Here is a 26,019-nt window from a genome sequence, read left to right on the forward strand (position 1 = left end):
TTTTCTTCTCTCATGTTTCCCAGGAGACGGCACACTGTCTCCCTGCCATCTTCAACCTGCCAGACCCTCATCTGGTCGCTCTCATGGCACGATGTAACTAGATGGAGGCCGATCTGCCTTCTCTTCCCAGATTACCGTCTTCCCTTTCCTCCACCCCTTCCCAGAATCAGCCATCACCTCCTAGGGAAAGCTCTAGATCTCATCCCTTGTTTCCCACCCCCCCTCCCCGCCCCACCTCCTTTTCCCTGAGTCCTGCAGAGGAACCTCTGGTTCCAGCAGTTGGAGAAAAGCAAGGGGGAAGAGGGGGTGGGGGAGTGCTAAAGGGAAAGGTCTGGCTTTGGCCAGATAAGAAGGGAAGGATCCTTTGTTTGGCCCCAACTGCCTCTGCTACTGTTGATACACTCAGGAGCGTTTCCTGAAGCTCCTGGGCAGTGTTTGGCAGCGGTCCCTCCCCCACTTCCTATGGTGGGGGTGGGGGGCCTGGGAGCTGGGGGTGCACTTACGGACGTTTTTGGCAGTTAGGCTGGTGTCTTCACACTGAAGATAGAAACCACTCCCTCCCGGAGCTGGCAGCCAGAAGTTGCCCGCCCCAACCTTCACCGTTCTGCTCCCAGCTCCGGGCAGGACGTGGTGTGGCAGTAAGGCGTGCATGGGGCTCCTTCGCCCGGTTATGCATATTCTGCATACGGTGACCCAAACGTGCCACTTCTCAGAAAGGCCACGAGGCCTCCAGCGCCTATGTCCTTGGCACACCACCCTCTATCCTCACGGCCCCTGCTGCATCCTGGTCTGTCTTTCTGTGACTAGACGCATCCAGATTTCCTGTGAGCTTCCCCCAGAGAGGGAGACTTGGCCAAAGGGCAGCACCCTGGGTTTTACCTGTGTCCCCATGATGGGCCCACCTCTTTCCTGGCTAGCCCCTCTCCACCGTATCACTGCACAGTCTGGCCAGGTCTGAGGTCTGGCGGGGAGACCGCTGGGTCATTCAGACACAACTGGCTGGGACAGTGACACAGAACAGATGTGTTTCAGTATCACTTTAATTACAGTATTTACACACACCATTCTTTTATTCAGAAATAAAACCCACCCAACCTTCCTCTCTCTGGAAAATTCGATTTCCAACCGTCACTGAAACCAGGATCCCTGCTTACCCCTCTGGAAAAAAACCGAAAAATGCAAATGAGAACCTGGGTCACCTACAGAGGAGGTGGCTTGTGGTGAAGGTTCTCTGGAGATGTCAAGGGGCCCTGACTACATGGAGGTGCAGAGCAGTGAGGGGATTGGAGTGAGGGAGACAGAGATCAAAAGGAGTCTGCTGGGAGACTGAGTCCACAGCTCAACCCAGGAGTCAGGGGGAGGAAGGAAGAAGCCATTGAGATCAGAGGATAAGGCCAGAACCTAGCCTCTGAGCAAGGCGCTTCCTCAGAGATGCACAAGTCAAGAGGCTTGGCTCAAAGGTCTGGTCCCATGATCCTGTCCACTCTGACCCACAGGGAGAAACAGAGGCTCAAGATGAGGCTCCATGAGCCCCAGAGAGACAAGGACTGAGCCGTTCGCTCTCTCCCACTTGCCCCCACAGGAAGGAATGCATGGACCCATGTCCCCTAACCCTGTCTCCCAAACACACACACAAGACGTTGTTCAAAACTTGGAGCCTCGTTCCAGGCTCAGCCAGAAAACGTAGCAGGCTTCTGTATGCAGATGTGGAGGGAGGTGTGAAGCTCAGGGGAAACCGGAAAGCATGAGGGAAGCCGGTGCCTGAATCCACAGTGCCTTGGCCAGGGCATAAGGGGGACGGTTTAGGATAACAAGTCTTTATGGCTGCATCATTACAAGGGAGCAGGCGCACTGGGTTGCTTTGGTTTCCTGATGTAGAGAAGACAGATCTGAGGAAGAAACAGGACAAGGCAAAGCCTCCTGGGAGGAAATTGTAGCCCAGAAAAGGCCCATGCTTCCCCTGGGAGTTCCTTTAATATGGCAGAGAGGAGGGAGAGGACAGAAGCCCACGTGTGAGTGATGCAAGATCATCACCTCCCACCCCCCAACCCTGGTAGCTTCTCTGCACTTTGGCCTCCCCTCCCCCCACACCTTTACTCAGAGTCGACCCAATTCTGGGCTTAGCGAGCTGAACATGTAAATGGCAGGGGTTATCTCCCCTCCACCAAGGTGGAGAGAACCCTTCGGGCAGGTGCAGTACCGGGCCCCAGGAACAGCCTCCGAGGATGTGTGCAGCAGGAAAGAGTAGAATGCAATCGATGGTGCCTCCAGCGTGGAGGCAGCATGTGGTCAGATGCAGGGAGGGGCCCCTTCCCCAGACACTGCCCAGCCTTGCCCCACCCAGCCGAGTCACAATTCGGTATCAGCCACCACGTGTTGTCTTGCTGAATGGCCGTTTCTGGATGTGGCCTGGCCGGTCCCGTTCTCCTGAGCCCCTCGGTTCACACTGGCCTTTCCCTGAGCCTCAGGGGAGGCCCCAGGGCCTGAGCTATAGCCCTGGCCTCCACCGTTCTCCGTGTAATAAGGGTCTTCGCCCTAGACAGTGTATAAATAAAGGAGCATTATCTGGTAAGCAGGGGAGTGAGGCAGGGGTGGGGGGAGATGAGGTGGGAGGGAGAGAAGGGGGTTGCAGCTGCATGTGCAGACTCCTTTCTTCCTGAAGAGCAGTCAGGGTTCCAGCTCCTAGAGGAGAAAGGACAGAGGAGAGGCACAACACCGTGCCACCGCAGCTCCATAACCAGCTCCCGCCAGACACCAGGCAGTTCCCAGGATGGAATGCCCTCCCCAGAGTGGGTAGCAGGCCAGAAGCCAAGAGTCAAACCCCAGCCTTGTCCTCCCTCATCCAGAACACTCCAACAGTAGATTTTCCTTCCATAAGGGCCCTTCTGGTGAGCTAAGTGGCACCCACGGACATTTAATATACATGTCAATAAGTGTGATTGATTTAGCAGCCTGTTCTGGTATACCCAGCTGAACTATCCCGGGCAAAATCATAAACGGATGACATGAGCCATCTGCTGCCACAGTGAGCAGGTGGGCTGGCCCCAGTTAGTGCCTCCTTTCCAATCTGCTATATATTATTCAGACTTGTCCATGGACATGGTAATGTGTATTCTGCACGTCCATGTGTAAAAGCACGGAAGTACCTTTTCTGGTATGTCTCCTCCCCTCTCCAGGACATTTATGGACCTCCCCAGAAGACCACTATCTTCCTCATTTTCTTTGCCCTGGACCCCCAAACTGACCAGCCTTTCTCCTGTGGGGCTCCAACTGCGGCGCTTCATCAGGAAATAGCCAGTGGTGCCCAAGACAGCCAGTAGGATCCCTGAGGTGACCAGGGCAATCAGGGTCTTGCGGGAATAGACCTGGTGGCTCCCAACATCTTGTTCAGAGAAGGCTTTGATCCCAAGCTTGAAGGGAAGACAGAAAAGACAGCCTGTCACCTGTGGGATGTGAGTTCTAGAAGAGAAGCCCAGCCCACGCTAGACCCAACAGCGGATGAACACAGGAAGTCTTGGACCTCAGGGATTTTTCTAAAGAGGACTTAAGACTGACATCTTTTAAAACCATAAAATTTTGGTTCAAGCTCAGACAGGTAAGGACTGTTGGAGAAGGGCAGAGAAGTAGGAAGGACACGTCTAGAAAAGATAAGTACTTTCTCTTCCACTCCAGTGACTCCCCTGACCCAATTTTCCCTTTGAGAATTCCCATCACCTTAGAGAACTTACCCTTTTCAGGTCAGGCTGGTGCTTTTTCAGAAGACGGAGCTTACTGGAAAGTTCTAGAATGAGAAACAGGGATTGCTGAATCTAGAAGCAGGAAGAGCTCATCCTCCTGTGCCCTCCTGTGATGTTCTAGATGATGCTCTGATGCCCAGGGTGCTCCATCTCCCAAAGTCAGCCTGGCTCTTCTCCCCAGCACCTGTGCTCTTTGAGCTAAGATACCAGATTTCTACCCAGGATTGTCTAACCTCAGCCCCACTCCCTCCCTAGACCCCAAGACAGATGCACCCCTTACCTGTCCTGTTGGCCAAGAGCAGCAGTAGGCAGTGAGGCTTCGCTTCAGACTGGGCCAGGAGCAGGGAACACATGCCAGCCACAGTGTCAGCCTGCCCCTTCTCACACAGGACTTGAGTCAGTTCCTCTCCATTATCCTTCTTAAATTCCTCCTGGCAACATAGAGAGAAATGGGGAACAGAAGACGAAATTATTCATATACCCTGAGCTGCATCCAGAGTCTCAGGTAGTAATCCTGATGAAAGTCACACTATGACTCTCTAAACAAGAAGGATCCTTTCTTCCTAAAAAATTTAACTGGGAAAAAAAAAAAATCCGGTGAACTACAGATGTGCCAAAACACAATAAGAAAAAAACTCAAAAATTGCCCTGTCCCGAAACATCTATCAGTGTCCTAGGTGGGGCTGTAAGAGGACCGGAGCAGAAATTCAGGAAACACTGTCTTATTTAAGGATTGCCCATGGACACCTACACTATTTCAAATTAAATTCAAACAGCAAATATGAATAGTGTATTACTGATGGAGAGAAAATCCTTTGTTTCAAGATTATAAAAGCCCCAAGTGTTGGAGGAAAAGCCAAGGGAAGGGAGTAGAGAACAAGTCTATGGCTATAGACCCAGTGGCATCCTTGGGCCCTTCCATCTTACCCCCCCAACGGGGCTCACGAGGAGCATGGTTGAAACTGACATGGTGTTTTTGAAAACACCAAAGTGGGGAAGCCCACCATGCTTTCCCCACTAAAAGCATGGAAGCCAGTTTTACATGAGGTCCACAGATGGTTCCAGTTGCTGTCTGGTCCCTAGGACTCAGGAACTTGGCCCCAGGAGATAAGCTCTCATGATTCTTTGCCAGTTGAGTCCTGGGACAGAGATGAATTGGAAACACTGGCTGTGCCCTTCCAACACCCTGTTCTCACACCTCCCAGGATGTGTTCCAGCAGCTTCCAATCAGAGCGGCCTCCCCTGCACAGGAAAGGAACCGAAACCAAGACTCTCTCCTCTGTCCGGATGGCAGATGGTGAGGAGGAAATGCCTGAACGGCTCCGACAACTTTCCTGTTCGGGGAAAACTGCTGGGGCGTGTGAGGGGCATCCGAACTGAGCCTCCGTGGAGGAGACAGCTTCCTGTTTGTGGGGCAGGACTGCTCCTTGTGGGCCTCCCAGCTTGGAAAGCAGCCTGGGTATTTTCCTACTGCTGTGGCCCACGGCAGGAAAACCCAGGATCCTTTGCTTCTGCACACGGCAAGGTCAGGGTTGGCCTCAGGCCCCAGCTTTCTTCTATCAGCTGGACTTGAAGGGAGCTGGGTGGAACTCAGTGGGCTTGGAGGAGGCCAGAAGAGCAGGGCTAGCTAACCTTCAGGTCACAGAGACAGGAGTTCAGAGGTAGCCTCAGAAGCCCCTCAAGAACCAAGGGCACAGAAAAATGCACTCTCAGGGCACTGCTGCTTCAACTGTCAAGAAAAGGTCTCTAAGGGGGCCTACTGGGTGGCTCAGTCGGTTAAGAGTCCGACTTCTGCTCAGGTCATGATCTCACAGTTTGTGAGTTCGAGCCCACGTTGGGCTCTGTGCTGACAGCTCAGAGCCTGGAGCCTGCTTCGGATTCTGGGTCTCCCTCTCTCTTTGCCCTGCCCCCCACTCACACTCTGTCTCTCTCGTTCTCAAAAATAAATAAGCATTTAAAAAGCAAAGCAAAGCAAAGGTCTCCGAGGAAGTACTTGGATAGAGGCTCTGTCTCTGGAAAAATCTGGCTCTTGAAAACAGCATTTGCTGTGGGCATTCTGGATACCACTGGATATGATCAGCAGTGTCTTTCTTCTCTAGGCCCCTTTCTCTTTGGGAGCCTTACGTTGCTTCCCTGGGAGCACCCTCCCAAACACCATGCCTTCTGGATGAGGAGGAGGGAAGTCCCCGCCTGGACAACTCTGGCCTCCTGGAGCGTCTCTGGTTGAAATCTATCTCTCCTGAGAGAGGCAGAGGGACAGGGCTCCTGCACAATCTAAACAAACCACACAAAATGGCACGTCCTCAACCTGCAGAGTCCTAAGAAGCTGCACCTTAACCATATTCAGCTCTTCTGACATTTACCAAGCCCTGAATGGAAGACACTGTGTGCAAATCTCTGCACATGTATCATGGAGGGGGGGGGTAGCTATGAATTCCACATAGCCAAAGCTCTTAGTTTGCATGCATGGCAATGAAAACAAATGATGGTCACTACGTCTCAGGCACTGTGCCAAGTGCTTTACATATAGTGACTCATTTAGACCTTGTACAACCCTTCAAGATGGGTGTTATTATTCTCCCCATTTTAGAGATGAAGAAACTGAGGCACAAAGACACAAGTGACAGAGCTAGTTACACGGTAAGTACCACGAGGAAGGTACAGCTAAAGTTCTATGGACATTCAAAGGAGGGTGAGCATACATCAGGTTGGGGGTTATCAGAAACACCTCAAAGTAAGCCTTGAAGAATGGGGAGAATGTGTGCAGGGAAAGCTGGTCAGGAAAGGCCTTCAGATTGAGGGTGCCATTATGGGGAGCCCAAGTGTGTGAGAGCCTGTGACCTTCACAGCCCTGCCTATATGAAAAGGAAGAACATGGCCCTCTTCCTTGGAAATCCCATCCTTCAAGCCTCAACTCAAACCCCAGCTCCCCAGTGAGACTGGCCCTATCTCCCATAGACCCGGCATCAATCTTGCCTCTGCGATTGACTAGAGTCTTTGCAAGACATACAACTAGTCTGAGCGTGAGGTTCCTCAGTCGAAGACTGAGCTGTGACTAAAGCGGTGTTGTATAAAGAGCCCCCAACAAAGTGTGTGGAACCCAACGCGCACTTGACAAAGGGCAGCTGGTATTGTTACCATCAATGATAGTAATATACCATATACCGTAGCCCTTAGAACCCACACTTCGGTGTCTGATCATCTTCTGCCTTACTGTCATTGCCATTTCTCTCTGACTAGACAGTACAACTCCTTAATGGGGAGAATGGGCGTACGTTACATAATTTTGAACCCAAAGGACACTAAACGTAGCACCAAACAAACAGAAGAACCCAGTGAACTGTTGTTCAGCTTAAAGTTCCAACTGGTCTGGCTTCCACACAGGGTCCCTCCACCCTTCGCTTAGTTTCTTGGACTAAATTCAAGGGAATAACAGTGGCCAGCCTCCCACTCTGGAATCCAACAGCATCAGTGAATTGTGTTTGAGCCTGGAGAGGAGCAGGTGGATCCTGAACAAAGCACAATGCTTCTCTGGACGCTTGAAATAAACATCCTCCCCCCAGAGAGGCTGTGGGCAGATATCATGGGAGAGTGGGCAGGAGGAAGCCACAGACTGCCATTTTGCTCATGAGAATCAGATTTGTTAGCCCCTAACCACATCTGCTCACACATGTTGCTTTGCAAAAATAATAACTACAATGATAAAACCATCTAACCTTTCTAGAGCAGCATTCTCAAACTTTGCCAAGACTCTTAACATGTTAAGGAAGCGTGTTCATTAAGCACTTGGAGTAGGGAGAGAGGGACAGGTATTTTTCCAAATCATCCTTAAAATGTTTTCCCAATGTGGGGCGCCTGGGGGGCTCAGTGAGTTGAGCGTCAGACTCTTGATTTTGGCTCGGGTCAGGATCTCAAGTTTCGTGAGTTTGAGCCAGCTTTGGGCTCTGACCTGACAGCCAAATCTGCTTGGGGTTCTCTCTATTCTTCTCTCCCCGCCCCTCCCCCGCTCGCGCTCGCCCTCTCTCAAAATAAACTTTTTTAAATGTTTGTTTATTTTTGAGAGAGAGACAGGCAGACAGACAGAGTGTGAATGGGGGAGGGGTAGGCAGAGAGGGTGACAGAGAATCCGAATCCGAAGCAGGCTCCAGGCTCCAAACTGTCAGCACAGAGCCTGATGGTGGGGCTCGAACTCACAAAACACGAGATCATGATCTGAGGAGAAGCCGGATGCTCGACCAACTGAGCCACCCAGGTGCCCCTCAGGATAAATTTTAAGAAATGAAAAAAAATTTTTTTTTCCTAATGATGAGATTTTTAGGATCAATTTTCATTCTCTCTCCCTCCCTCCCTCTCTTTCTCATTTTATCTATTTTGGTGTGACCTTGACGTGGCAGGTAAAACCCTGTTTTCATTTAGAGACTGGAGTGAAGGACTCTGCTACAAGTCACCCCACCGGTGAGCAGCTGACCACGAGCGAGGAGTTAAGACTGTCTCCAGATCTCAGGCTCTCACCAGGAGACACATGGTCTTCATCTGTCCTCCATCTGTAAGTTATTTTTTCTGCATGGAAACTGACCTTTAGTGTTTGGGCAGAGGGCAAGGAAGGCGTGGGCTGGGGGATATGATCTGGAGGCTGGAAGCAGCCTGCCTTAGATGAAAATACGACAGAATAAGGGCGATGAGAGCTAGCTGAGGAAATACGACCTCTGCATGTAAACACATGTGGCTCTAAAGAAAGGTAGTTCTAAAAAACAAACTAGTGGGCAAAGGGCTTGAATAGAGATTTCTCCAAAGAGGATACGCAAAGGCCAATAAGCACATGAAAAGATGCTCGGCATCACTAATCACTAGGAAATGCCGATCCACAGTACGATGAGCTATCACCTCATGCCCATTAGGGCGGTTACTATCAGAAAAACCCAGAACATAGCTAATGCTGGTAAGAATGTGGACATGTCAGAACCTGTGCCCTGTGGGTTGCAAAATGGTGCCGCTGCTATGGAAACCAGTATGGCGGGTCTTCGAAAATTTAAAAATAGATTTACCATATAATCCAGCAATTCCACTTCCGGGTATGTGCCCCCCCGCCCCCAAAATGAAATCAGAGTGTTAAAGAGGTATTTGTACACCCATGTTCATAACAGCATCAGTCCCAACAGCAGAAGATGGAAGCGACCCAGTGTTCATTGGTGGATGAAGGGATAAGCATAATGCGGTATAGACATGATTCAGCCTTAAAAAGGAAGGAAATCCTGACACATGCTACAACATGGATGAACCTCGAGGACATTATGCTCCGTGATATAAGCCAGTCACACAAAGAGAAATACCGTATGATTCCACTCCTATGAAGTACCTGGAGTAGTCCGATCACAGAGGCAGAAAGTAGAAGGGTAGTTGCCAGGGGCGAGGAGGTGGGGGGAATGGGAAGTTGTTTCATGGGTGTAGAGTTTCAGTTCTGGAAGATGGAAAGACTTCTGGAGACTGCACAACAATGCGAACGTTCTTAATACCACTGAACTATATGCGGACGTATACATGGTTAAGATGGTCCATTTCATGTTATGTGTCTTTTACCACCATTAAAAAATTTCTTGGTGTATTTCCCTGGATAAATGGGGGGACAGCATAAGAGAATAAAGTAAGCTCACATTGTGGAAACGATTTGGGAACCCATAACCACAAAAACTAAATTACCCTGACACTGCAGCCGAGAGAATGAAAGTCAGACTCAGAGTGACGGGTCCTGCAAATGAGGGCTCTAAGACGGAGTAGCAGGTGCTTGAGAAGAGGGTAGGGGTTGCCCTCCCCCCCCCCCCCCCAGGCTGATAGGGGTGATTTCTGCCTAGAGGTGAAGGAGGGGGAGCAAAAGGAGAGTAGTTGAGAAATGAATGCCTGCAGGATGCAGGTACAGAAGACAGGCGGAATAATCCACACAGTGGGAGCTGAAAGGTTGGATACTCAGTACATCCCAGTGCAGAGTGAGTGTCTGGATAGCTGAGAACTTGCACACGTATTTCCGTTACGGGAGTACACGGGAGGCAGGAGCACGCCGACATTGCACAAGTACTCAAGGACATAATGTTAGGGGAATTCAAATCCTTCATGCTTCTCCTTAGGGTGTGAGTAGGGCTTGAGTTTCCCACGGTTCGAACCAGTCCCTTAAGGCCCTCTGACACCGGGGGCAAATGCAACCTAAGGAAAACTAGGAGGCACCACGCCACTCACTCATGGCCTTGGGAACAGATTGATGATCAAATAAGCACACAGTAGGACTCAAGGGAAAGGAATCTGAAACACAATCCGGAGCTTTGGCTAGAGATTCTGAACAATGATTGCTGCCCGGGGGGGAAATTACCTTGGGGAGACTTAGGAGGCACTGCTGCTTGGGGACTAGGGAGGAGGAACCCTCAGGAAGAGAGGGGGGATCAACGGTGACAGAGGGGCCAGGGAAAAGTAGCACGACCAAGGGGTCACCAGAGAGTTGATTCACCGTGAATGGTGCAGAGGCCTTCTTTAGCATAGTGGAGGGACTGCTGTCTTTGCACGTCCCTGCTCACAGATGCTCCCCAGATCTCAGAGACGAGAGAGCAGACCTTCTCAGCTGTGGCATGAATGACGAGACAGTAAAGACCACAGAGAGAAAGCAACCACAGTAAGAGGAGTTATTTCTGGAGTAGCGGTCAGTTTCCAGCACTTGTCTTGTATGGTGACCCTAGTTAAATGTGAGCCTTGAAGGGCAATGGACAGACACTTAGATTGCCCTGCAATTGGCTCTAAATCAGTGGCATGCAGAAGCAGCATTTTGGCACAGACCAGTGTGATACACAGGAAAATAAGTGCTTCACCAGGATATTACTAAAAAAAAAAAAAAAAAAAAAAAAAAAGTCGTTTTTTAAGCTATAATTAACAAAGGGTTTGGCGATGTTTTTTTTAATAAGGAGAGTTGAAAATAGGTATCAGAAACACACAGAGTATTACTTGTACTTTGTATGCTCATGTTTAAGTTGACTAGTCTGCAAATTGCACTTAGTTGTTCTATTGTGTGAGCCTCTGTCTTTGCAATCCCTGTATTACTTGTACATTGTATATTCATGTTTAAGTTCACTATTTTGCATCGTGCACTTATCCTATTGTGCGAACTTATGTCTTTGCAACTCCCATTGTTTTTAGAAGTCCTGGGCTAAACAAAGACCTTAGGCATAATTCTAAAAGATCTGTGAGTCAGAATGACCCAACTGATAATCACAGGTACGATATGGGCAGTCAGAATGGACAAAATAAATAACTGAATGCCCTCTACAGACTATAGGCTACCCATGTGCGTGTGTACATGTCACACGTCACACATACAGTTCCCTTAAATGGATTCCCAACTTATAAGGAAATGTTTTTTCCTACAAGTGAATAAGAAGAGTCCTGTCATTCCATTCTTCGTCGAGGAAACTGTAACTGTCAGGAAATTGGATTTACTGAAACAAAGCAAGGACGTCTGCTATCAACATTCAAAGTTAATGCCGAGCTGTATGGTCTAACCAATGCAATAAGATGTGAAACTTAAACAAGGCATTAACTACTAAAAAGGAGGAGAAAAACAATGTATGGTGGCAGACAACATGAGAGCTTGCCTTGAAAACAAAAAAGAATCAAGTAAAGAGGTCTTGAAATTAACAAGTAAGTTAAAGAAAATGGCTAAACCTAAGATAAATTTTCAAAACTTTCAATATATGTTGGGAACGTATATTGAAAAGTTGGAAGTTTTCAACTTTATAATATACCAGCAATGATCGATTAGAATATTTAATGGGAAATCTGTATTATAAATAAACTTTAAAAGTCCATAAAGCCTACCGGAAAAACAAACAAACAAACAAACAAACAAACTAGCTTTTAGTTTTTAAAAACTAAAAAGATAATATGCTGAATGATACAAGAGAAGACCAGAAAAATAGAGAGAGACTTTAGAGCAGTTCCAATGAAAATGTTAATATTTCTTTTTTTAATGTTGACAAGATGTTTCTAAAGTTTTTCTAAAACAACAGACAAAAAAATAAACTTTTTATGGTGTAGTGAGCCAAGACCTGCATGGCTGGATATTAAAGAGTACTATAATATAAAAGTAGAATAATTTAAAAAAACTTAAAATAGGCAAAAAATGACAAACTGAACAAAATATCTCTGTAGAATATGCCCTGGGACAAATACAAATTTAATACAAGCTAAAAAACAGCATTCCAGTCAACAAAGGGGATCATTCAATAAACAATGTGAGGAAAGACGGTTATATGGAAAATGTGGCATTACAGCACAAAAGAATTCTAAACGGATTAAAGAGTTATATATAAATAATAAGCAAATTGGCACTTCAGGTCACTAGTGTGTATTTCACTAAGGACTTTCTTAACATGAAAGCAAACTTAAGTCTGACGTGTATATATTAAATGTACTACAGAGGAGGGGAAAAAGTTAACTCAATTTTAAAAAAATTGTCCTTGCCTTCTTTGCCCGCCAGATGGGGCCTCTTACTCCCTAAACCCAAAGCTCTGTATTTGAAAGCGCCTGACCAGCTAAGTTCTCCCCACCCCCACTGAAGTCTGGTCCAGTCCAAGAGGGCTTAAGGATGTTCGGAAGGGATTGTGGGAGAAGAGGGAGGAGGAAAGGATAGGGGTGAGGTGGAGGGGAGTTTGACTTACACAGCTGGAGGTCTCATTTAGCTCTAGGCAGATACCTTGGGTCAATTTCACTTCTTTGACTCGGGAACATTTGATTTCTCCCTGTAGTAAAACAAAAACAAAGTAAATAAGCCAGTATCTTTGCCCCTCGTTTTTACCCCCACCTCTTGTCCAGTTTGATTTCTGTGGGGGTACTCTCTTAAGAGGTTTTCGGAAAAAGGAAATTTAAAAATGGCAGGGGACTAGATGTATAAATTGGTGTTAGTCTCTTCCTCCTTCTTACACCCATCCACATCAGATATCAAAACTTTTGTTACCAGCCTGGGCTTGCCAACAAGTAGCTATTTGCAATCTTGGTAAACATGAGCTTGGCTGGTGCAGAAATGGAAGAGGGGACGAAATTTACCCATTGGGGCTGTTCTCCCTGCCGTGGATCATACACATGCAGTGAGGCCATATAAGCACTAAGGTAATGGGGGTGGCCAGGCTGATCCTGGTGACACTCATTTTCCTCCTGGTCCCCAGGGCTCTCCAGATTCCTATTCTGGTTCCTTTAAAAACAGAAACCAGTCAGGTCCCTTGAGCCTGCCCCCAGGCACCACGCACCCTCATATTTTCTACCCTTCCTGCCCCAAACTGTTGACAGCCACAGACCCCAAGGCTGAGCTCACCATCCTTGGTCTGCCCAGTTCTTCACTGCTTCTCTATACCTGACATACCACCAAACTCTCTCATCTACAGGAAATGGTGGTGGTCCTAAACATTGTTTGCAAGTCGCCCCATTAAATAGAGAGTGGTTTCCAAATACGCTCAAAGGGAAATGGTGCCCTGGTCAAAGCCCAGACCAAGAGGTACTAGAAAGAACCACAGCCGACTGCACGGACCCCCAAGAATCCCCCTTTACTTTCAACTCCCTAGAAATGAAATACCCACAGCATACGTCAGCGACCTGTCTCCACTCCTCCCTTCCCCTTTCTATCTTGGCCAGCAATATTTAAGCTGCATATTTTCCATGTTAATTCTTACATGACCCAAATCTGACTGGCTGGGATGAGGAGAGGTTGAGGGGAGGAGAGGGTTTGCATACATACGAAGCGAGGGGGCAATCTGCCACTTTTGGCCCAATTCACCTACCTTGATGGTACTTGGGGTGGGAGAAAATGATGCATAAGGCTCAGTGGAGGATGTCACACTGATGGTGCTGTTATATGGGGGATCGGAAACATTTCCGGGGAGCATGCTGGGCTTCAAAGTCATGTCTGAAGCTGAAAAGTTGGTTGTGGTGGAAAACGCTGTGACAGTTAAAGAGGTCTGTGGCTGGACAGAAGAGTTCCCCGTTCCAGGCACTGGGGTGATCTCAGAGGTAGAAGTGAAGTTGACCGCAGTCTCTGAAATAGACCAAAACACATGTTTTGCATGCACATGTTTTCATACACACACACACACACACACACACACACACACACACCCCTACACACATCTCAGTTCACTGTCTTGAATTAAAACTTTACAGATAACGATCCTGACCCGGACTTCAAACCAGAAAAGGGAATCGCAGGAGTTAAGAGTTACTTCATATCCTAACCCCTACCAAACTCATTTCAAGCCAGCTACTGGAACCATGGCTATCACTGAGAATGATCACTGAGAGGTGCTTTCAGGATTCTGATGCTGAACTGGAATCTGGTTCACCCCGAAGAAGTCAAAAACCAGTGTGAACCTGTACATACTTTCTCTCACTTAGAAGAGATCAGAGATGTCTAGGGAGTCCTCATCTGATCCTTATTTTATCACTAAGCTGAACTCAGCATGAAAACAGGGTACAAGGAGAGTTACTGGTCAGGATCAGCAGCCAAAGTGTTGGCCTGAGAAAGCCATCACTACAGGAATTGTCAGGAGTCTACCTCAGGGCACCCTAAACATGATGCACACACCATGCTTCGCAGGACTTGTATGTTTCCATCTGCGGGGGAAGGCAGGGCTAAGGGAGGTCTCCAGGCATCCTAATGCTTTACCCAAGTACCAGCCACATCCTTCTGGGGCCCGCGACAAACACTTTTTACCTGAGATGGCTGTTGCGGTCCCATTGCGGTCTTGAGAGACAGGGTATGGCATGGTAATTCCAAGAGGACTTAGTGTGGTGGCTTCCTGGCTGGACACATTTGTGGAAACAGTTGAACTTGTATGTGAGGTGGCTGGCTCTGTGGTAACAGTGGTCCTGGTTTGTGTATTTGTGAACCCAGAGGCTATCGAGAAACAAGGAGGAAAAGTCAGAACCTAAATCATCCTGGAGACTTAGGACATCATGACATCAAGACTATCCTCCTGGACAGGAGAATTTCTCACTGCTAGATTTTCCCTAAGAAGATAAGGAAGGAAAAGCTTGTACGCATCAAGTGTCCAGTATAGTACCATTTGCAGGAGGGAAAAGTTGCAAACAGCTAAATGAATTTCAATGGGATAACCTATGTATGAGCTTAACGTACCAGAATCATTACAAATAAAGAAATATAAAAAAACTAAAGCCACATGAGAATACGAGGCAAGTTTAGAACATGTTAAATAGAATATTAAAATATCAAGTTATATCTGAGTAAACACTGCAAAGATCTAAAGTATGGGGGAAGATTTCCTTTTTAACGTGTCTGTCTCTCTTTCTGTCACCCTCCAGCCGTTCCATTCATATACTCTGGGAATAGCCACTAGATTCATGCCACCTCTATTCAATCCCCTTAAAAATCTTCTATCTGTCCAAGACTCCCCCATTCCCAAACTCTAGTCTTTTCCTCATGGCCTGCAAACCCATCCTCCTTGCCTTTTGTTGAGAAACTCAGTAAGTGACCCCACGATTTCTTTTAAGAACCTCTGACCAGTGGATGATCTAGAGAACTTAAGGCCTGGTTTCTCATCAAATGTAGGAAGATAGCTTAGTTCTGCCTTTTCCAATAACTATGTAGTTTAATGTGCTTGTGTGAGTGTGTGTGTGTGTGTGTGTGTGTGTTTACCAACCTCTAAAGTGAGGGTCTTTCCTTACCTGGATTGTTTTGGGAGAATTAATGACAAATAACTTAAATTGATATAGTATAATATTCCTGGATTGAATTATTCTCTGAAGATCTTCATGAGGGTCCTTGTCCTTCTGTGTTTCCTGGGGGTACCTATCAATGACATCCTTACATCCAGAAAGGAGAAACTTCCCTGAACGTTAGAGTCTGTATTCTATTCCTCCTCCTACTCTGCCCTGCTCCCAACCATGAGGCGTCCATGGGGCCAACAGAGATGTACCCTCTTGTCTAGATCATACACTGGGGACCAGAACTCCTAGAAATTCTTGCCCAAATGCCTCTTTTCTCACTTGAGGATCCTCATGGGGCCTTTTCTCCCAGTCCATCCTTCTGAGGGTGAACCGCAGTACCAGGGTATGGACCTCCAAGGCACAAGGGTGGCCAAGAGGTGGCAGTTTCAGGGAGAACGTGTACACATGAAGCATGCGGATAGTGTGTCCCTTGCATGCATGCAAGGTCCCCGACAGTGAGCCAGGGTTGGGGGTAAAAAGAAGAGAAGCGGGACAGGAGGGAGCCAAGGGCCATCTCTTCCTTCTCAGCCACACGGTGGCACTGAATTCTGAGACTGAGAGGGTCCCAAATTCAAACCCGGCCTTCCAGGTGGCCATTGGGTATGTTTTTCAAGGTAAGGGGATAGAGGACATTTCATTTATAAGCTCACAGGCCTGACTGTAACTTTGAAGTATTTAGACATATGGTATGAGGGCCTCTATTCCATTCTTGGCTTGGGCCCCATAAATGCTATAGGATCGACTTGGTACCCAGAGCTCAGCACCCACAGTACCACCCTCAAGGAAAGGCCCCTGAGGATCCCAGGCCACCCTAAAGCTTGTCTTTCAATTTTCCTGATTGAGATCTACAGCTGTAATTTTGGGAGGTCTCCAGGTAAATGGCAATGTAGACTGACAACTCTTCTTTCCCTCAGCATCAAGAGGGAAGTTAGGCATTAGTTTCAATGCTTCCCCTAAAAGCAGTGACAAGTCTCACTGTCCCACATCTGCCTCCCTTCCCACCTGCTGCAAGTAGATGGATATAAATGGTGAATACAACAATCATATCTTGACATTATGTGCATGTGAGCAGGAGGATGAAATGATAGTACCACCTGCATTTTAGAGATAAGAGCCTGAATCACGCAAGGCTTTGGCCAAGAGGGGAGGCCGTAGTTCAGGGCAGGGAACACTGGGGCCACTGACGTTTAGCTGACTCTTGAGTAGAAGTAGCAAGAAGGTCAGAGAGTCGAAACTGCTAAGAACCAGGATGCATCCTCCGCACCTCTGGAGAGAAAAGGATGGGCTCCTACCTGGGTTAGGCAGGAGGTGGGTTTATCAAAATGAAATAGGTGGGAAAGCAGATCCAGTCTTCCCCGGGCCCTTAGACAGGACCCGCTCAGCAATCCGCCCCTAAGCTATGAACTCACCACAAGGGGCGGGTGGCGGGAGCAGGCGGATACTGACCTGAAGGATCATCCTCCCCAGGTACCATTCCAAGGCACCACTGGAACTCCCCGTTGACATCATTCTTCCTGCCCGCCCTTTCCTCTTCTTCCTTCCAACACATCAGTTCCTGGGAATCCTATCTGGCTCAGGCTGACCCAGCCCTTTGCGCTTTCCAAAGAAAGCTGCGCCTGACTGAGGTGATGTCATGCTTTGGAAGCCCCTCCCCAGGGCCTCCTTCACCCAGACAAACAGTTCTGAACTCTTCCAGATGTGAGCGGAGACCTGCTGCTAGCTCGGAGGGCGGAGGGCCTGTGCCAGAGAAGTGAAGCGACTCTGGACCCAGGCCAGCTACCGACCCGCTGGGGTCGGGCTCCCAGCTGCCGCAGCCACCTCCCACCCACCACCGGGCCAAACGCTGAGGAGCAGGTAGCACGATCCACCTGCCAAGAAAATGAAATCCCAACCTCAGATGCATGGCCCTGAGCGCGCTGTGAGCAAGGAAGCCTCTGAGACCCTGGAGAAACAGGTCAAAGAGGGAGGGCAGAAAGGCAAGGCTAGGTGACGGGATACGTGAGGGGGTGTAGAGCGAGGGAACAAGGTGGTGGAAGACCTGGAGACCAATCCAACCGGGTGCTGCGGTGTAGGGGCTAGCAGGCAGGAAGTGTCTTAATTTCACAGTCTCTAGGGCTCCCTTTCTGGAGCTCCCAAGAAGAGACTGCGCCTTGGAGGAATAACATTTATAAGAATCGAGACCGACCACGTGTCTCTGTCTATCCTAGCTTCTCGCCCCCATCCAAGGCATTAAACTATCAAATGCTGACCTTTCTTGATCTGATTCTGTTCTCCAACTCTGTAAGGGAGTAATCGCGGCTTCCCAGTTCGATTCTAGGAGACGATCAACGAAACCTCCACTCCATTCCGTTCTAGACTGGAGCCTTCCAGACAAACAGCCGTTAGCCCCAACCCAACAGGGCGTTTACAGTGCAATTTAAAATTGAACAAAAGGCCATCTTATGTTGTTTACCTTCCACCCTACCTTTATTAACTGTGTCCCCCTAAGTACCCTATGTGACTCTAGATATCCTATTTGATCCTAACTCATGAGCTTGGGGCAAAGGGAAGAGACAAGATGTCAGAAAGTTAGCGGAATAAGGATAAGAAGCCAAAAACACCAAACAGAGGTCACAGAATTCATGGAGTAAAAGTTTTGCATTTAACTTACAGGTACTTATTCAGAGGCAATTATTCTTGTTTTACACCAAGTTCTAACAAGCTTGGTTATCTGATATCCTAGTTAAAGCTAAAAATTGGAGACTCTTAGAAGCAAACATCAAGGAGAAACGACAGTTTAAAAAAGAAGAAACAGATAAATGAAAAACAGACATGAGTATTAAAGCCCACACTGGTCACAGGATGCCTGCCTGGGTGGCTCAGTCGGTTGAGCACCAGACTTTGGCTCAGGTCATGATCTCCCGGTTCGTGGGTTCGAGCCCCGCATCATGCTCTGTGCTGACAGCTCGGAGCCTGGAGCCTGCTTCAGATTTTGTGTCTCCCTCTCTCTCTGCCCCTTCTCAGCTCACTCTCTCTTTCTCTCTCTCTCTCAAAAAAATAAATACATGTGAAAAAACACACACACTGGTCTGGAATCATTTACAGTAGGAGGAAATAAATATATACACCTTAGTAAGCATTAACAAAGTCACTGAGCTGCACCATAACTAAATTATTTTCATGATCCATCTGAGTCATGAAAGTTAAAGTCCTATTTCTGAGGGGTACACGGAGGAAGCAAAGGCATAATGTAATACATGTTTAAGAGATTCCTACCTACAATTAGTAAATTGGAGAATCTTTTCATCCTGAAAGAGGGCTTACAAATCCTCAGAGATCCAGAATGCTCTGCTACTTAAATAGCTAAATGCCTATGTTCTCCTATGCTCAGTCTTGCTTTCCAAAGACCCCCTTAGGTTTAGTTGTGGTTTTTTTGCTTTTTCTTTTTTTGTTTTTGTTTTTTGTTTTTTCTTGTGTGTGTGTTTTTTTTTTTTTTTTTTTTTTTTTGCTGGTATTGTTTCCTGATCTCCTCATGGCCAGCTAGCCCCGTTCCACCATTCCTTTCAATTCTGGTGCCCTGCCTGAGAGGAGTTTCTTCCAGAAAATCTTGGGTGGCTCAGCCCACAGGGATACAGTAGCAGGAAGAAGAAGCCTGCTGGACTCTGCTGGGAACCCACAGCCCATGTTTCTGAGAAGAGAAGGAAACCTCAGAAGAAAGAGCTTGGCCTCTGCAGTCAGACCATGTTCAGAGGCTTCTCTACCATGTTCTAGCTGTGAGGGCTTGGGGGGAAGCTTCTTCAACTCTCTAAACATTCCCTATAAAATGGGAATAAAAATATTCCCTAACTCCTAGTTGTTTTGAGGAATAAAGGAGATAAGAAGCATAAAGCAGTTAGCCTCTCTGGTAAACGCTCAAGAAACAGCAGTTATCTTTAGTATAGGGCCCCTTCCTTCTGCTTCTCAGAGACCCTGAGACACATCTCTCCACCACTTATCTGGCACAAAATCATAAACTCTGTTTCCTGACTATAGGTCTTGTCACCTCAGTTACATTATAAATTTCTTTAGTGCCGGAAACATCTCTGATACTCGTTTGTTTTCTCAGGGTGCTTAGCACAATCCTCTGAGTTCAGAAAAAGCACTTAGATTGAATGGCGACCATGTCAGGCATGTTCACACCAACCACATCTATGTAGCGTGGTCTCATTCAATGCCGTATTTTAGGAGGGAGTTTGTTAAATTAGGGAGTGTCCGTGAAAGGATAACCAGAATTAGGAGAGCTCTAGAAACCAAGTCATATGGTTGAGGGCCAGGAGTTATTTCATCTAGATCAGGGGTCTGCAAATAGCTGGCGGACCAAATCCACCCGCGGGCTGTCTGTTGTACGGCCAGGGAGCTAAGAAGGGCTTTTACATGCTTAAAGTGTTGTATAATTAAACAGAGTAGAATATGCCTAAGAGACTACATATGGCTTCCAGAGTCTAAAATATTTCCTATGTGGCTCTTGACAGAAAAAGTTTGCTAACCTCTGATCCAGAAAAGAAGAATTTGGGGAGGGAGAATAAGTAACTTTCTTCAAGATTCATTTCATGCATGTATTCATTCGTATTGGTCATAAGCACCCATGACGTGCAAAGGACCATGCACAGAAGAAAAGAAGATTCTTTCCTGAGGTTTGGGGTTAAGGTCATTACAATTTCAACAAATCCCTGTCCTCAAGGAGCTTTATAATCTAGTGGGGCCAGAAAGATCGTTAAGGATTGTCTTGAAGAAGGATCATATTAATTCCATGGTAGTTTAAAGAAGAGAATTAGATTAGAAGCCACTGAAGATTAGCCAATTCTAATTAAGAATAGAAGTTAATGATCAGATGATTCAAGAAAGCTAATTTCATTGTAACACAAAGTAAGGCTTAAAATGCGGGGGGGGGGGGGGTTAACTATTATTTTTTTTAATGGAATGAACTACTCTGGGAGGTGGTGAGCCACCCATCTTCTCCGGGAACATTTAGGAAGCATCCTTGTTACAGGTCTCCCCGAGTCTGGGCATCTTGGACCAGAACAAAGAACTGGGCTGATGCCTTCCTATGGTTTAGTGGCTCACTGAGACGTGAGCGTAAACCAAGCGTCTGTGGCCTGAGTGAACAGCGGACTCTGACTTCTCTTTAATATTCAAATACCTTGTCTTGGACCCAATCCACTTACCACGGAAGCCTGGTCTCCTGCACTTTCTCTGGGGGCCCACTTTTCTCCCAGTCACCTCTTCCTTCATTCCCCTAATCGCCACTGACTCCCTTTCTGCAACTCTGTGCCTCCCTGTGCTCAGGCACTGTGGTTCTGCTTCACCGTAGGCCAGCCGAGGACTTGTTCCTTTATTCCCCGCAAAGCACACTAACACCAGGCGGGCGTGTGTTTATCAAAGGTTTGAGAGCACGGAGCCAGATTACAGCCCAGCCCGGAAGAGACAACGGCATAAGCCTGAAATTCCAGACATTACTGTGCTAAGCATGCATGCCACACCGTAAGGAGTTTCTCCTCGCTGGGTCTTTTCCACCCTCAGGCACCACTGCCTCTCTGATGGTCCAGGCACCTCCCTTCCTCTCTCTCTACTCCTTCTGGGCTCTGCATTCCCTCAGCCAGTGTCTCTCAGGCCCATCAAACACAAAGTTCCGATGTATTCTACCATGCTCAGCAATGAACCTCCTGTCTGCCCCTGAACCTCCAAGGCCCGTCCAGGGGTCCAGGTTACTTTCACCCAGAGACTCGTTAAGGCATTTTCTGAAACAACAGAACTCGCTACCTAGAAGTGCCATCCCACTAAAAGGTACCAGCTGTGGGTTCTTTGGGGTCTTTCCCCGCCAAACCAGGAAGAAGCAGATGAAGCCAACTAAGCCCAAAGGCCTTTTCTTTTACATCCAAAGGGAAGCGATTGGTCCCCGGGGTGGGCCCCAGAGTGCAGGTGCTAAGAAGTCCACCTTGGCCCGTCCCCCGTTCATTGGCCTCTCACTCTCCCAAGACGCACGCATCTTTCTCCTTAGCAAAGTCAGGGGCCGTGGAGACTAAAAATTGTAGATAATGTGTTTTTATTTCGTAGCTGAGGAGGGAAGAGAATGTTCTCATTAGAGAAGTCAAGACCCAGACAAATAGGAAATTCTGCCCTGGCAACTTGGAGCATTTTCTTTTGGAGGGTGGTGTTTTTGTTCTTGTTTCCATACCTTCACCTTCTGAATTCTCCACACTTGGGGGCCATTTAAGTTAGATCAGGCAAAGTCAAGGAGAGAGGGAGGCCAGGCCCCCCGAGGGTGGAGCCGAATAGCCATCCAGCCCTGACAGTGAGCCCAGGCCCTCCTGCCCAGGGTCTAAAGGAAATCAGGCAGTGAGACCATACGGAGTGGAATTTGTTCCTACTTTTTTATTTGTTTTTGTAAGACTCTGCGCCCGAGTTTATCTGCTGCAGTTTGGTACTCCTTGCCCCGAGCTTTTGGAGACAAAGACTCAAAGTAGGAAGAACACGAGGACAAGTGAACAAGGAGGCCCAGGAGGTGGAGCTAAAGGGATAAGAAAAAGATGCCCAGAAGTGTTTTATCCGTCAAACGGAAAGGCCGTGGAAGACTTGCATTTGCAAAGGTTGTGCCAGCTGGACTGGCCCGACAAGGGGGACCACTGGGGACCGCTGACTTAGTCAGAGGTCCCCAAGGCTGCTCCTCGTCGGTCGCTATATGGCAGAGAGTCAAAGGGTGGAGTCCTCTCTCCTCTGGAAAATATCTGATAAAATTCTTTTCCCTTTTCTTTTTTCCCCTCTTACACGTAGCCCCAGACAGGATATGGGTGTGGGGTCAGCATGCACGACGGAAGAAGAGGAATGTGAAGGGGCGGGCCTTGGGGGGGGTGTCCTTACAGAGGGAGGAAGGAGATAGGCCATGGAGGGCTTGGAGGGGACAGATACCCGGAGGCCCACAAATGGGGCTTCCTAATAACCTGAAAGGCTTCTCTTACCTGTTGGTGGCAGGGGAGTGCTACCTGGCGCCTCACTCTGACTCTGGTCGCCCCCCAAAGCAGCTTCATCTGCAACAAAAAGAGTCTACTTTTGGTCGGACCGCTGTGCCCATCTTTACGCCAACTTCTCACAGAGCACAGAAAGACCTTCCCAGAACAAAGCCCTCTGTCAGTGTACATGATGAGAAGACCCCCGGTGCCCTAAAGTTTGCAATAATCACACGAACTCCTGCAAATGTCCCTCGGTCAGCGTTTCAAGGTACAGTCACTCACTCATCTATCCCCCAATGTAGACCAGGACAGAAAGTGACTCCCAGTGTTAAAGAAAGAAACAAACCCTAGAAAGTTCTCAGGCAAGACGAAAGGCTACACATTGGCTCAAGTAGTCTGGCAAGATTGAGGGTCGGGACCCATGTCCCAGCTGTCACCCCCAAAGCTGAGACAGTGAGATTCTCGGCATATCTGCCCAGATTTTGCAGGAGTTAAGTCGCTCCCCCCACCCCCTGCTATGAGCCAAGGCGAGACTGAGACTGGCCAGCTGAGGAAATAAAAAAAGGGTGGGCCTCACTCGGCCCAGGACCAGGTCATCACGAGCTGTGTAAAGGAGAGTGAAGCATCTGATCGGCTGTTGATCGGCTCCACTGTGTTATGAGGGTGCTGTCTAGCACCCAGGGGAGTTCCCCTATCCTAGTGTTTCCACATTGAAATGACAGCTTTTTCTCTGCCCCAGAGGGCAGGTCTGGGGCTGCCGAACTGGTCAACTCAGAGCCTAACTTAGAGCTTTCCCAAGCCCGGAGTCTCTCTCCAACTGGGTGGGCCCAACGCTGACACCAGAGGACACTGAGAGCAAAGGAGTCCCTGGCAGGCCCAGGTCTCTCTGTGGGGCCATAGTGGGTGGCCTGTAGGATGAGTACGTGTAGGGAACTGGGGGCCCTAGAGGGCTGGAAGCAGAATCTTGAGCAAAAAGGAGAACAGCTTACAATGTTTAAAACCCTCTAAAGGCAATGAGAGGAGATAGAGAATGCTCTCCCCAAATGAAAGCAGTTAAGAATAAATACTTACTGTCTATGATTTCTTTACCAAAGTGAGAGCAAGATCCTAAGAAGTAGGAGCAAGTGTGGGTGAGCGGAAGGGTGTCCACGAGCCTGCTGACATATTCCCTAGTTCTAGAACTTGGAGGGGGAAGAGGAAGAATGCCCCCAAATGTAACAGGTTGGAGTTGGTGCCAGGGTCGGGGGGGGGGGGGGGGCGATGGGGAGACGGAGGCAGGGCGCACAACAGACCCCATCCGCTGCCACCTTCTCTCCAGGGGAGTGGGTGTGGGTGTCGGAAGAGGGAGTTGTAATTTAGCTTTCAGATCTTAAATGTAAGCATTCTTTCCCGGACTGTTGTTCATTCCACACCCCCTGGTCACCTCACTCAGCCTGCCTCCGGCGCCTCCTGGGCGTTGGAGCTGGGGCCTTGTCCCAGGTTGGCCTCTCTCCCATCCTTAAATTTCGGGCTCGCCCAGTGCCGGTGGTGGTGGTGGTGGTGGTGGTGGTGGTGGTGGTGGTGGTCGGTGGGCGCCTGCGCCCTCTTCCCAGCACCCGCTGCGGCCTGGGCTTTCTCAATCAACCCCCAGGCGCAAAACTTTTCCTGCTTCTGTCCTCCCCTCTCCTGGCTCTGGCTCCATCTTTGCGCTCCGGACCTTTGGCCACAGCCTCTGGCATCTTCGAAGCGCTGTACTTTAGAGACAGTGCGAACGAGTCGCACTGTTCCACTACCGGGAAGCTCAGAGAGCTCCGCCCGGTTTACACCTGGGCTGGTTGACACTCGCGGCGCGGTCGCCCGCCCTGCCTCCCCGTCCACCCCAGCGCTTCCCAGGTGGTGCGCCGGTCCCAGGGCGGCCCCGGTCCCACCGGAGCCGGGAGCCGCCGTGGGCGCGGGGCGTGGGTTGGGGCAGCTGGGGGGGGGGGGTCCCTTCCCTGCGCGCCCCCGGGCTCTGCGCGCTCGGCTCCGGGAGAGCGGGGACCCTCCCCGCCGCCCGGGCGCGCGGCCGGTACTCACGCAGCAGACTGAGCAGGCAGAGCGCGGTCCAGCCCCGCGGCATCCCGCGCCCGGCGCGCGCGCCCCTGCCGACCAGCATCCTTCCCGCGCCGCTCCGCAGAGATGCGCACAGCCCGAGACGCGCTCGGCCCGCGGGACGCGCTGCCCCCGCCCTCCGCCCGGGAGCGGGGTGGGCGATCGGGCTTTTTCCCCTCCCCTCCCTCTATATTCCTGGCAAGGCCGGCCCCTCTCCTTGGCCGCCACAACCGTGAGCTTCCCCACTTGGTCCCACAGGCGGAGGACGTTAGCAGGGGCTGGGGTTGCCGCCGTGGAGGCCAAAAAAGGTGGAGGTTTGTGCGGGCCCCAGATACTTGTTCAACTTTATATAGAGGCCCCGTCTTGCTCCTTCAAGCTCGACTTCCACTCGACTTTTAACCCCTTTGTGTCAGCCTGGCCGGTGGCGGGGGGCAAGTTTCCCCTGACTTCTGTGTGCTTGTGTGTGCGTGTGTGTGTGCGCGCGCTCGCCTGTGTGTGTGTTTTCTTTCCTTTTTGTTTTCCTTTATTTTTAACTTTTGAGCCGAGAACCATCTTGCCAAAAGGACTCTACTGTGAGGACCCTAGTTTACAAATGTGAGCATTTTGCTAATCAGGTAAAAACGTAGCCCCTGCCCAATCTGATGCATTTAATGACAGTCACACCAGAGACTGTGCTGCATGTTAATGAAGCATGAAGAGTGAGCAGGACACATAAATAACTGTAATTATTCATTTCACCCGTCCAAACCATCCTTATTGATTTTCTTTTCACTTTTTTCCCCTGCAAGATCTGTCTGTGTTAATTTGGAGGGGTTTTTCCTGTGACCGTTCCTAATTTTCCACGTACTTTGAGCCTGTCACCATCGCCATAAAGACAAAGGACTCTCCTGGCATCTGGGACACCCTCTCTCCCGTCGTCACCTCCTCTCCAGCTCTGGGTCTGAGACTCTACAGGCTTTGTCTAGCTCTTTCATCAGGAAAAGGACTTCCCCTGACCCCACCCTCTACTACCTGTCGATCCTGGAGCTCCCTCTTCCTCACTAGTTGTTCTAGATGTTGGTAATCTGAACTGCAGAAACTCTGAGCTGGGCTGTCAGCCTTGTGGCAGACTGGATTGGATGGGGGAGGAAGACGCTGGAGGGGAGAGGGGCCGGAGGCGGAGATGATGGCACCAGGGAGCAGATAAGGGAAGCCACAGTCTGCGAACATGCTCTGAGATCCTGAATGGAATCGCAGGATTACTAACACCCAGTCGGGTCTCTCCCATGATATGCGCCCTGTACAGCCCAAGTTGGGAGGAAGGAAGGTCAGACCAGCCCCCTCTGATCTTTCCTGAGTTATTTGTCTGCAGACTCCCTAACATCACGAAAGCAGACTTATCTTTATGGTCCTTCTCTGATTTACTATTATTTGGTTTGTACAGGAGAGAGAAATGGACCCAGGTCTGGAAACAAAGCTCAAAGCTCTCTATTCCGATCTTGTTGGCTAACTTGTCTTTA

At 49.0% G+C, this 26,019-nt stretch overlaps 1 protein-coding gene across 3 annotated transcripts; it reads right to left on the reverse strand.

The window, feature by feature from the left end:
* Nucleotides 1-1,022: 1,022 nt before the first annotated feature.
* CD34 (CD34 molecule) lies at nucleotides 1,023-24,660 on the reverse strand. Of its 3 annotated transcripts, none has more exons than XM_040446316.1 (9): nucleotides 24,506-24,659; nucleotides 22,460-22,528; nucleotides 14,473-14,655; nucleotides 13,544-13,797; nucleotides 12,431-12,511; nucleotides 4,018-4,168; nucleotides 3,729-3,781; nucleotides 3,246-3,410; nucleotides 1,023-2,535 (listed from the first exon to the last, which is right to left on the reverse strand). In XM_040446316.1, exons 1-9 carry the CDS (start codon nucleotides 24,582-24,584, stop codon nucleotides 2,350-2,352), a joined length of 1,221 nt encoding a protein of 406 aa, XP_040302250.1. In that variant the 5' UTR covers nucleotides 24,585-24,659; the 3' UTR covers nucleotides 1,023-2,349. The 3 variants fall into 3 exon arrangements, with proteins under 3 accessions (XP_040302250.1, XP_040302251.1, XP_040302252.1); XM_040446318.1 differs by lacking the exon at nucleotides 1,023-2,535 and adding an exon at nucleotides 2,542-2,682 and having other exon boundaries at nucleotides 24,506-24,660; XM_040446317.1 differs by lacking the exon at nucleotides 22,460-22,528 and having other exon boundaries at nucleotides 24,506-24,660.
* Nucleotides 24,661-26,019: the final 1,359 nt, after the last annotated feature.

The sequence above is a fragment of the Herpailurus yagouaroundi genome, unplaced genomic scaffold (genome assembly GCF_014898765.1).
Source record: "Herpailurus yagouaroundi ecotype Mexico unplaced genomic scaffold, PumYag 195, whole genome shotgun sequence".
Classification (NCBI taxonomy): domain Eukaryota; kingdom Metazoa; phylum Chordata; class Mammalia; order Carnivora; family Felidae; genus Herpailurus; species Herpailurus yagouaroundi.

What these genes read in the sequence shown, in the direction of transcription:
- CD34 (XM_040446316.1), bottom strand. Translation starts at nt 24,584, where the DNA reads ATGCTGGTCGGCAGGGGCGCGCGCGCCGGGCGCGGGATGCCGCGGGGC. An exon ending in TAAATGAGACCTCCAGCTGT is followed by an intron (nt 4,169 to 12,430) that starts GTAAGTCAAACT and finishes CTATGTTGCCAG; the next exon opens with GAGGAATTTAAGAAGGATAA. An exon ending in GCCCCACAGGAGAAAGGCTG is followed by an intron (nt 2,536 to 3,245) that starts GTCAGTTTGGGG and finishes TACACTGTCTAG; the next exon opens with GGCGAAGACCCTTATTACAC.